Below are 14,239 nucleotides of genomic sequence, written 5' to 3'. Positions count from 1 at the left end.
AAACTGTAAGTGGAGAATTGTTCCTGAACAAAATGACAAAGATATGCAGGATTTGGACAAACCTGAGGACTTTTCCAACTTCCCACAGACTGTGAAAACACCAGTCCAGTCCACCTCTATACGATATGAAATACTGAAACATCTGCCTGTGGGCACCTATATATTTTAAATTAAATAATGACCGGGTCAAATGGATTTACTCATGTAGGAATCCTCTTTTGCTGCTATAAAAGTAATGTTAACATATTCAACTCTTTAAAACAGATGAATAAAGACCAACAGGTATGTACCTCCCTCTAGTGGTTAGAGAGAGAACTGTTTGGATTCGCAGTAAAACAGGCTTGTGAGTGGCGGTTTTTAAAAAAGGCAATACAAATTGTACATATACCTTTGCAATTTCTCTTAACCTTTTTTAAAGAACTATAGGCTCTAAGATTTAAAGGCAGCTTTTATTGTCGGACATTCAACTGAAGAATAAACAAACTGAACCTCTTCACTGAGCTGGTTCTTCAAGATGTGTTGCTATCAAAAACATGTATCACAACACATGGGCTAAAAACACTGTGAACCTTTATTGACAGCAGCATGTATACTTTTGTATATATATATCTGTGATTATTGTGAACATTTGCTGAAGCAGATTACATTTATTTAAAAAAGGTCTAGGTGTGAGTGCCTAGAATTCATAAAAAACAAAACATTACACTAAAAACAATGTATAAAAACAAGTTCATAAAGAAAGGCCATTGCATTTGATTAGATAATGTAAAAAACAAAAATGGAAACAGTTAAGATAATCCTTCATTAACCAGGCACTTAAATGAGTACTGGTGACCAGCAGTCACTCTTAACCTCCGTTGTACTGTTAGCATATTCAGCTGACTCCCAGACTGAACGCACATGAGATGACAGCGAGAATGAATACAGAGCATCAGAAAAGTACCTTTATGTTATGAACATAGTAAAAAAAAGAACAGAAAAGAAAAAAAGACAGGACCTTCATCATAAATAAACAGGCACCTGCATGTTCTACTACACAACATGATAGAGATAAAGAGGGATATTCTTTTTAAGTGAAGTTAGTGCATGGCTTCTACATTATGTACACATTGCCTGGTGTCATGGTCCACTTTGCAGCATTGCACAAAATAATTGGACCTTGGAGGAAAACTGTGATTGGACCTCTGAAGAAATGATGTTGCAGGTTAAACACAGTGATGGGCTGCAGGCCTGCAACATGATCACGTGGTATGACGGGTGTTCTCACCCACAGGTTGTGACCAACGAGCACCTCAAAAGTTAATACAAGAACAGAACACACTCATAAAAACGTACAAAGCCCACACTGGCACAATCCTCTATTAAATATATTCCTTGGCTATAAATTCAATCTTTTTTTCATTTTTTTTTCATGTTCCTGAAGTGTTACCATAACAGATGACTTTTCCCCCCCACAAGTTTCATCACGTCCCCAAATCACAAGTGTAACAGACGAACCTTCATGCAAACCCGATTCCATTTCTTCTTTGAGCGTACACCGCGTGGGAACAATCCGTTGCAGCTGATTGGACTTTGCGTTCAAGTAGACCAGTTTAGACGATCTCACGCAACACTCTCCGAAGTGGTTGAAACTTCAACGCTCCACTGAAGTTACATTAGGTCCCACTTTTTCCCTTCAATATTCTTTCAGACTTGACGGAGCAGGGAACCTACATCTGAGCTAGTGAGAGCACTGTAACATACTACAAAGCAGTTAGAGGTCGGTCGGTGTGTGTGTGTGTGTGTGTGTGTGTGTGTGTGTGTGTGTGTGTGTGTGAGAAACAAAGCGTCTCTGGGACAGAGCGGTCGCAGACAGGCAGGCAGGGTCACAGTGGAACCACAGACGGCGGACTCACGGGAATGTCCTCCATGCTGCGGTTAAGGCAGACGTAAACTCCTGGCACTGCTCACAAGAAGCCGTTCACACAAACGCAAGTGCGTTTTTTCCACCGGTGTACCGACAAATTCTTATCCACACACACAGTTTCAAATGCATATAAGAAAAGTGTTTCCTCCTCAACCCGCTTCCCTGAAATGTTTGAGTGTAATAATCCAGCATTCCGGAGAGAAGGGGGTTGGTCAAAGGTCCCCTTCTGATGAGGGGGTTACGGGCATCTCAGACTTTGCTGTCAGAAGGCAGGTCTCCCAGGGTGTGGACGATTTCAGTGAAGGAAGGGCGCTCCTTGAGGCTTATCGCCCAGCAGCGGGCCATGAGCTTGTAAATTTTGGAGGGGCATCCGTCTGGAACTGGCAGCTTCAGCTTTCCTGTCTGCAGACCTGGAGGGGCGGAGGGCCAGCAGAGCGAAGGAGTTTAAAGCCAATCAGAAACACAGACAAGTGTGGTTGTTAACAATCTCATGTCAATAACCAACAGGGCCTTTTTACTCTTGAAATACCTCAATATCTTGTCGTTTTGTGTGCTGAATCACAAAACTTGAGACAAAAGCATCATACTGACCTTCCAGCACCTCGTCATCGCTGAGTTTGGCATACGGCATTTCCCCGTGACTGAACACCTCCCACATCAAAACGCCAAAGGCCCACACATCAGACTTGGTGGAGAAGTCGTCTTCAAACACAGACTCGGATGGGAGCCAGCGCAGCGGAATCCATGCCTGCCTGTAGTGGTAGTACTCACTGCAGACATGTTCACAGGAGAAACAACTCAACTCAGATCTTTTTGTATTTTAAATCATGGCATTTATTGTAGTTGATTATTTAAGTGTGTGATTATTGTTAAATCAAGTTGCTTTTCTAACGGACCTGTTGTAGACGTCCTTGCTGAGGCTGAGCGACGACACTTTAATGCGCCTCTGACTGTTGATCAGGCAGTTTCGGGCGGCTAGGTCTTTGTGAACGAAGCGGTGATTGGACAGATGCTCCATCCCATGAGCCACCTGGGCACAGATGGAAACCTGTTCCAACAAAAGACAAACAAAAAAAAACGGTCAGGGTACTCCACTGACTGAGAATACATTTACAAGCAGAAGGAATCACCAGGTTGCACTCCGCTGTCAGATAAATTGTCCAACACGAGATGAAACCATGACTTCCAATTTCCACACTTTAGCTTTTGTATGGATTCAACAAAACAAATACAACTCATTACGTGAGCTTAAGAGATGCTGGAACATGTTAACTCTTCTTGACCCTGGTCTATTCTAATAGGTCAGGAATTGTTTCTAAAATCTGGATAACTGCATGTGTGCACTTCACAAGCATAGCTATACGCCGACGTAGACTGATCTACTTATCGAGATTGTGTATTTGAACACTTACTTTGGTCTTGGTGCTGATAGGCTGAGATTTCACTTTGTCGTCTTTGCTTTTGGAAATTCTCAGGAACTGCTTTAGGTCTCCCTGGTAGGATAAAAGCAAGAAAAAGATGCATGTATAAGATTATTTTCGTAATCATTATGTCTGTGTGCGCTTCTATTATTGTGCACTTACCAGGTCGTAGTACTCCAGGATCATGTAGTGGGGCTCTGCCTCCCTACACAGGCCCAACAGCCGGACGACGTTGGGGTGGCTGAGCTTTGCGAACATTTCGGCTTCGCGGCGGAAGTCGAGCTGGAGCTGCTCATCTCTGGCCTGCAGGCTCTTCACCAACACCACTGTCTCCTCCTCGCTATCCTCGAGACCCTTAGCTTTGCACAGCAGCACCTCACCAAACTCCCCTTTGCCTGTACAAACATTCACAGACACAAGCACAGAGTAAATGTCAGTGCACAGGCTCAACATGTTGCACATCCTGCTTTATTAGGTTATCTATTAACTTACAGCTTAAAGGTCAGGAGCACAAGGACATTCATTCTCAGTTAATACGCACAAAAGAGAATAGTTTAAATCAATCTACCCAAAGTAGTGATGGTTTGCAGGTTTGCTCGAGGAAAGTGGAGCTTGTCGTTGTTGACGTGGCTGTGGCGTTTCTCGGTTGTTGCCACGGTACCCATATTGGTGAGTGCCACCTCCTCTTGGATCTCAGCGGTGGTGTGGCCATTTTGTTGAACAGCTCCTCCTGATAAACACAACACGCATCCGTCGGGGTCATTGGCATATTGCAAATCTCAAGGGGCAGTGACGAAGTGTTTCATTGTCTTGTTTTTTCGAGCTCAAAGCAGCTGCTACATTTTCAAGCCACTCAGAAATCCCCTTTTTTTGTATGCATATTAACTGTTGAGTATACTTCATTGTGTCTCTTTTCCAGTATTTACACATGACACCATCTGAACAGAGTCAAAGTGTGCAGCTCAAGTATCATCAACATTCTAACATGATAATTGCAATATCCCCGGTAAACACAAGATGGCAGCAAATATCCTAAACCTTTCAACAACACTGAGGGAATATCAACTACACACATAACTTCCTTCTGGGCTGATCTTACAACTGCTTTTACCAAGAATTACTAAACGTTTGTCTCCACCAAACAGTCATACCGTTCAGACACTCCATCTCCGGCTCCTCCCCGTCCTGGCCTTTCTGCAGTCTTTTAGCGTTGCGTCTCTTTTTGCAGTAGAACATGAGTCCAAGCACTACGATGATGTAAGCCACGGCAGCTCCTACCGACAGGCCGATGGTCTGGATCATCTTGTAGGGGGCCTTATCCATGTCTTCATCGAAGGACTGCACTGGTTTTTCTGTCGGGTGCAGGCATTAAATATGGTTCACTGAAAATGTTCTGACACAGTGCAGCATGCGTTATCTTTAACACACTCAGGTCTTTAATCAGCATCACATATTGTGTTACAATGGAAATGGAAATACAAGATGCAATCAGTTTACACAAAAACAAAACAAAAAAAAAAATACTGAATACTATTTTGAAACATACTGTCATTTCATTCAATAAGTTGCCGGTGAGGCTTTGTTGGGCGCCAACTCTGGCAATTATCTAAATTAAATGGTCTCCTACTGACTAAACTGGAGTACCGCCCTGCTACTTTGAGAGATAACGAGTTGATGTGGGTAACTAATGCAAGTGTGTGGCTGTCATGGCACACGAGGAGCCAGCGAGTGTGAAGTGTTATTAGATCCAATGTCTGCCCAATCCCATCACCTCCGTGACAGGTGTGTGTTATGAACCTGTCAAGCTGCGTGAGAGGCAGAGGGTGACGCTTTAATTAATGCCTTCATCCTTCGCTCGTGATCATGTCGGCAACCTTTGTTCCCGACAAAAGAAGCCTGTATACGTATGCGTGTGTGCATTAAACTCACCCACGACATACAGCTTAGCCACACGGTCTTTGATGCTGCAGCTGTTTCCGGCCACACATGTGTACCTGCCCGTGTCATCTGTAGTGACGTCTGAAATCACCAAGGAGCCATTGGGCATCTTCTGGAACCTGAAAGGAGGGACGGGACGGATGAGGATTGAGGTCTTCTATGACAAAGTCCACTTCGTATACGCAATGGGCTGCATGCAAGTCTCTATCTCTCCTATTTTCTTGTGTGCGGTTTCAAGTTGAAACCCTCTTTAACCGCACAAACGCGTTTCAGCCTCTTCGCTAGCAGGATGCTGTGTGTGTGAGATTTGATCATGAGCATAATTAACAGCCCTCAGATTGCTGCCTGCTTTCTGGGCAGGTTTCATTCACAAAAATGTGTGAAGAGAAGAACTTCACACCCACAAACAGAAATGCGTGTCAGTTCTGGCATTAGTAGTCGAAACTGTTCGATAATATTAATAAAACAGCTGTCAACAAAGCAGGCGACCGGAGGGGAGATGTGACAAGTCACAGAGATCGAAGACAGAATATCATGATGCAAATAAGGTGATGCTACACTGTCAAGTGTTAGAATGAAGGATGTTTACCTGGACAGGAACCTGCATAAATAAATCCTGACTGCTGAAAAGGTGCAATGTTAACATACGGCAATAAATAAAAAAATACGGTGCACCGAATATACATTTTGCATTTCATTTATTTGAATTATTCCTGTTTATTTCAAAACATCTACTGGGTGTTGATCAACGCATTCGCATTGTCAAGTCAAACCAGACAATTTGTGGGTTTTTTCTCACTGCGGGGAGAGACAGGACATCTGTTCATGACTCATACGAAAGGTCTGGACCACACATGGAACTCTGTATGTACTTAAAGAAAGTACAATAAAATTGGGGACTGTGACAAGTTCTCTTAAATCCCTCTCATGTGACAACAAATCTGGCTTTGAGAGAAGTTCTTGCATGAGACCCACTGTATTCAGATGTGTAATAATATATATAAATATATGCAAAAGCAATATATTTTATGGATGCAAAGACACTTTTTAACCTGTAATCACAAAGTGTAATCTTAATCTATGACAGTTGGTGGCAGATCAAAAAAGCCACATTTACCTCCTGTTCTTACTGATGTCCAGCGTCCTGTCTTTGACCATCCAGTGGATGTGAGGCTCGGGGTCACCGGTGGCCTGACAGTGCAGGATGGCTGTGAAACCTTGGTACACCGTTGTATTCTCTGGTACCACCTTAAAGCGAATGTACACTATATGTGCACACACACACACACACACACACACACACACACATTCATTAACAGAACACTTTCACCACAACCCGGCCATAACATTTCCTTTACAGACTGTGGTGACTGGTTAACATCTCAGTTATACTCTACAACCCAAATTCAATTCACTACTGGACAATAAAAAAAGACCACAAGTGCACAATAAATGCGGCCACATGAAAAGGATCAATGACTCGTATGTACTGAGACCACAAATACGTTTCTATGTGTGGATTAATGACTAACATGGCAGCATGGCCCTTTCTTCCAGGATGATGAGTGAGCGGTTTACCTGCCACAATGAGGGTCACCAGGGCTCGGATCTCCCCCTGGGGGCTGTTGGAGGCGATGCAGGTGTAGTTGCCGGCGTCTCTGCGGATGACTTTGGTGAAGTGGAGCTGGCCAGTCCTCTGCGCCACCCGGGGCGGCAGCTCTCCTCCGTCTGCAGGGGGCGACAGAGACAAGTGGGGTTATGACAACGGAGTCTGTTGCTGCTTGTGGAATTCAAGCGGTTGAATCGACTAATCATGGCAAATGCAGATGAATGGAGGAAATGAGCCAACTTCCTCATACTCTGTTTATTGCTGAGGCAATACTTGTGGAAACAGCATTTGTAGTCATTAAATAAGAAAAAGGAATGAAGGGTACTGCTACATTTTGAAAGAGATAATTTAGGCGTTTAAAGTCCTTATCGGACTTAAGCTATTGCGAGCTACGGTCGAGCCGGCGACGTGCACACCTGCTTTGGTCCAGCGGATGGTTGGGCTCTCTCTGCCTTTAGCAGAACACTGGATGGTGATCTCGTTATCCAGCTCCAGGCACTGAGAAGGCTGGGGGGTCGGGGTGAACTTCAGCTTCTCTGGAACACAAGTCATAACACCACACGCACATTACACACATGGTAAACACTGACATGTCAAAGCCTCTCTTGTGCAATTCACAGTGCAGATAAAGTGCCACTGAGCTGCTGATCAAGTTCAGACACATTCAAGAAAGTGGCTAGATGCACACACAGATCTGTGGAGTATAAAAACCAAAGTCTATCAGAGGCTGAGATCGTATAAACAGAGATTGGCCAGACAAAACAGCGACACGTCAGGCCATCTAACACCGTAACCCCATAGCAGCAGCGCTACGCTGATAGGAATTTAACATGGAGATAGTGTTCAAATGGAGGCTAGAAAAAAGCTCATATTTTACACCTCTGTAGGTGTCCTGCAGCACGCACATTTCACAGTCACGCGCAATACCCTATTAGTTTCATACTTTCTCTTAATGCATTACTCATCATTGCCTGGATGTGATTTCACACCTCATTACACATCATCTTTCAGTCGAGGGAATAACTTCACATATTTGCTCAGTGTACGCTCTAAGAATAATCTACTATATATATATATATATATATATATTACATTACATAATTCACTCACTGCTTACCAAGCACACTAACTCGAGCTTGCCCAGACAACCGGCCGCCTTCAGTCTTGGTTTCACAGCCGTACATCTGTCCGTCGTACACCTCCACATTGTTGATCCTGAGGGTGCCGTTAGAGAACAGCTTAAATCGAGAGTCCTAAAAAAAAAGAAGATATTTTTTAAGTTAAAATGTTAATCTGCTGGGTATAGAAACAGACACCGATAATGGTGTTTGTGTGTGTTTTTGTATTTGGTAACTGACCTCTGGTGTGATCATGATGTTGTTGCGGAGCCACGTGACCTCAGGTTCAGGGTTGGCCTGAGCGTGACAGTGAAGGTAACCTGGTTTCCCCTCCTCGAGGTGGCTGTCCTGAGGCCGCGTCACCCACACTGGGGCAGCTACAGACACACACACACAGAATATACATAATCGCTCATCAGCTACATGGCAGTGCCTTGAAGGATTACACTTTTTCATTCTTGTATATATTTGGTATAGTTCCGACTCTTATACTAGAGTATATTTCTCTGATTCCATTTAAATTATCCGTAGGTTTACTTCTAACATCTGAGTTTCCCCTCTGGGGATCAATAAAGGCTGATCTTATGAGCTTAGCCCATTGGTCAAGACCTAGACATGGACCCCATTAATCCCTGTGTATCTAGTAGAAGGTCCAGGGTTTCCCAGCATGCTCCTGACATTAAAGAACGAGACGAATTGTAAAAGAAAGAGTGCTACAATGACCTGTGCTGTTTGTGAGCTCTTACAACTCAACAAACTATTAAACTATTTTGAGTACCAAACTTAACATTAAAACACTGAAAATATAATAAACCATACGTGAATAAATATAAAGGGCATTTTAGTTAGGGGACTCATAAGATAAATATTTTTTAAATAGCCAAAAATTAAAATCGCCTCTATTTAGCTCCAAAACACTAGATCCTACATTTCCCATAATGCTTCTTCCCTGCCTTCTACATGCCAACTTCATGCGTCCAGTTTATAATGCTTCCTTTTCATTTGAAAGTCTCAGGCCCAAGTGAAGGTCTATTTTTAAAAATTACAAAACAGTTTCCCAGGAGCTGTACTCCTTGTGCTGGCTAAAGCAAACGTAATGCTAAACTGTCTGCGTATGACTCACTGGCCACAGTGAAGGTGACCTCCTGTGTCCTTCGCCCCGCCCTGTTCTGTGCCACGCAGGTGTAGGTGCCCGAGTCTCCTTCCTCTGTGGGACTGAAGATCAGATCCAGGCCGTCCTGGTACACTCTGCCCTCAATGGGCACCCGCTGACCTCCTCTCTCCCACCAGACCTGGGGCTCAGGTCTGCCGCGTGGGGGACGACAGGCTACCCGCTGCAGAGTGTCCGCTGTGAAAACCTTCGACATCTTGGGCACCATGTCATCTATCTCTGTGGTCCGAAAGCAGAGAGAGCAGGGATTTTCATTGCATGAAATAGCAATTCAAATGCAGAATGAACTGATTACCATTTACACAAAGCCCCTGATAATCAAATATCCGTCTTAAAAGCCAGCGAAGCGTCACTGATTTTGAATTCCATGAGCATCCCCGAGCACGCTCAATTCCAACGCACGGTTCTGTCCGCAGATATCCTGTCTCGTTAGTAAAAGTCCTCTGATTTGTAGCTCCGGTCACAGTAATTGGAGAACAAAGCACACAGTAGGCCAACTGAGTATATAGGTTGTATGGGAATTAAATAAGGCCTGTGTGAGGTGGGTCATATCAAAACTGGCAGCCCCAATACAGAAAGCGGAATGTGATCTGTCCTACAAAGACTCACAAGACCTCCCACTACTGTGTGGTTTAATGCTGTGTGTGTGTCCCAAATGGAAGTCATTAATACTTTATTGGCCGACAACACTCTGAAAGCTGGTCAGTGGCTACGACCTTCTATGAGTCTAAGATCTAAATCAATTAATGAGAACAGAAGAAAACACACATTTCTCAGCGGATGAAAGGCAAGTTGAGTAGAAATGAATTAGGTTGAGCTATGATAGAGTGTCCGTTTAAACTTGTCCCTAAATAGGAAATTCTACTGTGACACGATCCCCTATAATGCCTGCAGGGATTACCATCAGATTAAGTGAATTAAGGTATTTAAATGGAGCTGTGGTTCACTGGGTTAAAACTGCAGATAGCCCTACCTCCTTAATCCAAAACCCTTGGGGAAAAGGGGGCTGATCGAGGGGAATTAAGAGTTTGGGACTCTGAAACGCATAGAAATTCCAGCCCTAAGCTTATACAAAATATTTGACTTGCATTTCCAAATGCAGACTGATTAGTAAAAGGAGAGTATACTACAGATTGTTGCTGCTTTACATTCAAGCAGCCATGAAACATACTTTTCTTTGAGTACATTCTCTTTGGAGCAATGGTTCCTGGGAAAGAGCAGGCGCTGTTGCGTGCAATATTAACGCCTTTATGTGTCCGGACTTGTATGAAACATTGTTTTCCCTGCATGAAGGAGAACCTGATCTTTGTTCTGCTACTTTGTTTTCATTTTAAAAAGGGGTTTAACACACACACACTCATTTGGAAGTAGTTATTTCCACTGATGTTGGTTGAAAATTACAGAAGTAGATCTAATGACATTTCACAAGCTCATAATTACACTGCTCGTTAAGCAGTTTGAGTCATACTGGTGCTGCTGCTGCTGCTTTCGCTGCTTGCTCAGCCAGGTGCCGTTACTCTGGAGAAGCTTGTGATAAACCCGTTTGGCACGTGGCCGGCCTGGAGGAGGAAATAATATGGAGGCGAAGCAGGGAAAAAAATGCTCCGGCGTCGCGTGTGTAGTGGATACAGCTGGAGCGAATGTCAATAAGGGAATGTGATTATCATCGGAGAAATCTGGCTCTAAGTGAAAGAGCCAGACCAAGAAAGAGGTCGAGAGCCGAATGAGACGGAGGGCAGAGAAATATGTAATCCAAATGCCCCTCTCACTCTCAGATTACAGGTCTTATCTCTCACCAGTTCAACAACTGCAAGTGTGTGTGTGTGTGTGTACCAGCTATGAGGAGGGAGGCCTCCAGCGTAACGTCGGGCCCTCTGAGGCCACGACCGACACACTTGTAGGTCCCCGTGTTCCTGGGCTTGATCTGGGTGATCAGCAGTGTGCCGTTGGATAACAGGATCAGACTGTGGAGAAGAGACAAATCAAACATGTTAACACTGTGCCCATTCGTACCGTCTCACCGTCGCTGTCCGACGGGAAAATAAAAGGTGTCGCACATCGTTTGTACACAAGAATACATTAACAGCAGTGCATGTCACAGAACTGCTTTCTGCACACTCCCACACTCAGATCTCGCTCAGCTGGCATCTGAAAATAAGTCTTTGCGTTTGTTTCGGCCTGCTGGGAGCACCAGATGGAGATGCTGTGCCACACAGGACAGCACAAGTGCCAGAGTGCCACTATTTTTGCATGGGCTTACTTGTTGTCCGTTCTTGGCATGTTATCTGAATTGGCCCGATTCAATAAACCCAATCTGCTGCCGCAAATAGGTTGAAGTCAATGCTAAGATTTTGTCCGCCGAAGAAGTAACGCAATTCAATAAAAAAAACTTAAAGGAGAGCAGAACTGATGGCCGATGGCGGCCGCCGCCGCCCCCACCCCCCCCCCCCCCCCCCCCCCCCCCCCCCCCCCCCCCCCCCCCCCCCCCGCAGGATTATCGGTGCCAGTGATTGACGGGATGAGAAGTAATTAAAGGCTGACCTTAAGCCAGCTTCAGGACAGAAAGATAAGGAGCCGTACATCCCACACAACATACATAACTGAGCTCAGCAGACCAGACAACTCAACAGCTCATCACAGCTAGAAGACAAAGTCATTATAAAGCCCGTGAGAAAAGGGAGAATGCAAAGTAGAGTGGAATACGTGCTGCTGTGTAATTACAGAGAAGAGTTTTCCAAAAGCAGGATCCATCCAGGTCGTCTGGTTCTGCACCGGATTCCCTCAGGAGGTCTGATATTTCTGTGTCATCCCTTCGCTTCTTCTCTTAGCAAAAGCGGGAGGCAAATGCGCTTTGGGAGCTTGTGTGTGCGAATCTGCGTACCTCGCTCTGAGGAAACTCTAAAATAACTACAAATGTCATTTTTCAAAACAGTTTCATCTTTATAGCTACATGTGCAGAAATAATTGGAATGGTTCCTTGTTTTTCCCTCCCGAGTTAGTTTTACCCACGGGGTAGAATTATTTCTGTTTGCTAAAATAGCCTTGAGCTTACTCTGGTATGTTTTATTTCTTAGTTTTCAACGTGGGAAAAACAATCTACATCAAATATTCACACATAATCTAGAGGGGAGGAAAGGGGGGGGGGTTGTCAAAACAGTGCAGGTGCAAAACAGATGATATCTCCTGCAGAGAGCTGCATTCCTCTGGCATTATATCAACCCAGATCAATAAATACAAAGGCAGCCTTGGAATACCGCCACCACAAAGAGGCCAGGATTTTAATGAAACAGCCTGCACGTGTGCTTTTATATTCACGCTTATTACCCATCCATCTGTCTGTAATCCAGGTGCCGAGTAATCACTGCCTAGGTGACCAAACTTGCCCCAAACTTGATGCTGAAGTCCTCCTCTCCCTTCCCCCCTCTCAACGGATCACTTTACAATCAAAAACCAGGCTCTTGCTCACCGTGTGGAACAGCTTGCCGACAACGTGTCCATGTACAAGCAAGAGGTGCTATGAGCCTATGCTTGGCACTTGATATAGAAATTGGTTATTATCTAGTGTTCTTATAAGAGACATGCTGGGAAGCTGACTGTCGCTTGAGGGCTGAAAAGTCCTTTGCAATAGGAAAGGCTGTGCTCAAGTGATGTATAGGCAGAGGAACTTTACAGCGCTTTGCTCCAGGAATAATATCCCTTAATGTGGAATTCATCTTGAATGCGAGCCGCCACGACACACAGAGAGCCGAAAGACCATCGCAAGGGTCCACGCCTCATTGGGTTCAAAGGAATATCAGACTGTGGCTGAATCTTACATAACAGTAAGTGAGGAGTGGGGCCTGTGTGGAGGGAGGGGGTTGGGAGTCCGAGGCATATGAGGGGAAAGAAAAGTGTGTTGCAGAAAGGGGAGGATTTAGCTCCCAACATACCGAGACTTGTTTGCCAGCAGCTCGTTTTCGTGGTACCACTCCAACGTGGGGTTCGGCACGGCAGTGAACTGGCAGTGGAGCGAGGCCTCCTCGTTCCTCAACACCACCTGGTCCTTGGGAGTGACCACCGGCCGCGGGAAACTCTTATCTGTTTAGTAGAGGGAGACAAACATCTGCGTGATTACATCGGCCAGGCATCAGACCGTCAAGGCGGATGTCGTGCATCGCACTGATCTATTCTGATCTTTATTAAAAGCTGCTAACAGCAGCACGGGGCTGGTGAGCAAGCGGCGTTCAGGTGGCGGTGTGTGTCAACACCTCAGGGGCCCCAAGGAGACTTAATGAGGTCAGTGAACAGATCCTGCAGGCTATCTGGACCATCATCTCCTTTTTTTTTTTAAAACCACCTGGAGAATAGAATCATCTCTCTCCGCTTTGTGATAAGCTACATTCATGCTATTGCAAGCAATTGGGGTTAGAGGCACTCAAGTGGGGTCGACTATTATGGAAACAAGAATAATCTGTACCTGAATGATCAATTTAATCTAAAATTTAATTGGACACATTTATTTAGGCTGGTCATATTGCATTTCTTACAATAGATGTCGCTGGATTTTTCACATCACTCCAAAACACGGCCCAGTATGTTCCTTATATTCACATCATTATGATTTATTCGACCCTCCCAGCTGCCCTCTAACACTGGACAAGGCTGCTGTGACCTGCCAAGAGATTTGCTACATAACATCCTAGAGGAGTAAAACATATAAAATACCTCACAGACTTCAGCACATTGTTAAACTACAAATCTGAAGCTCAATGAAGAAACAGGAACACGAAAAGAACCCTTAATCACGGGTTTATGCGTGTGAGTCTTTCAAATCTGAACAGCTAATGGAGGTATGGTGCCAATAACAGTATTAAGATATGGCCCCTGGTTGGTGTGAAGAAAAAGAAAAGGCGTTCACATCTAGCACACCCAGGAAGTCGGCGGGAAGACATCATTCTAAAGAGCTTTGACCGTGCATTGAAAACCTGTCAGCCGTACCTTCAGGTGAAGCCCTATAGAGGAGCGCAGGGCGGCAACACGGTAACTGGAAACGCAACAGTTTTCCATTCTTCCTCGACACAGGTGCTAAGCTAGGGT

General features: G+C 44.7%; 1 protein-coding gene across 1 annotated transcript in view; it reads right to left on the bottom strand.

Annotated features, from left to right (window-relative positions):
* Positions 1 to 553: 553 nt before the first annotated feature.
* Positions 554 to 14,239, bottom strand: part of ptk7b (protein tyrosine kinase 7b) — a 59,092-nt gene continuing 45,406 nt past the window's right edge. The window contains exons 6-21 of the mRNA XM_034552305.1: positions 13,093 to 13,240; positions 10,997 to 11,127; positions 9,116 to 9,382; positions 8,233 to 8,369; positions 7,992 to 8,127; positions 7,291 to 7,410; positions 6,844 to 6,993; positions 6,383 to 6,530; positions 5,257 to 5,384; positions 4,479 to 4,679; positions 3,896 to 4,057; positions 3,490 to 3,722; positions 3,319 to 3,399; positions 2,803 to 2,954; positions 2,498 to 2,676; positions 554 to 2,316 (exon numbers count right to left, since the gene is read on the bottom strand). Coding sequence (XP_034408196.1) covers positions 2,156 to 2,316; positions 2,498 to 2,676; positions 2,803 to 2,954; positions 3,319 to 3,399; positions 3,490 to 3,722; positions 3,896 to 4,057; positions 4,479 to 4,679; positions 5,257 to 5,384; positions 6,383 to 6,530; positions 6,844 to 6,993; positions 7,291 to 7,410; positions 7,992 to 8,127; positions 8,233 to 8,369; positions 9,116 to 9,382; positions 10,997 to 11,127; positions 13,093 to 13,240 — 2,534 coding nt within the window. The 3' untranslated portion in view covers positions 554 to 2,155. The remainder of the gene's footprint in view (positions 2,317 to 2,497; positions 2,677 to 2,802; positions 2,955 to 3,318; positions 3,400 to 3,489; positions 3,723 to 3,895; positions 4,058 to 4,478; positions 4,680 to 5,256; positions 5,385 to 6,382; positions 6,531 to 6,843; positions 6,994 to 7,290; positions 7,411 to 7,991; positions 8,128 to 8,232; positions 8,370 to 9,115; positions 9,383 to 10,996; positions 11,128 to 13,092; positions 13,241 to 14,239) is intronic.

This window comes from Cyclopterus lumpus, chromosome 15, assembly GCF_009769545.1.
Source record: "Cyclopterus lumpus isolate fCycLum1 chromosome 15, fCycLum1.pri, whole genome shotgun sequence".
Taxonomy (NCBI): domain Eukaryota; kingdom Metazoa; phylum Chordata; class Actinopteri; order Perciformes; family Cyclopteridae; genus Cyclopterus; species Cyclopterus lumpus.
The sequence above is the reverse complement of the archived record's forward strand: the minus strand, read 5'-3'. Positions and strand labels throughout refer to the sequence as shown.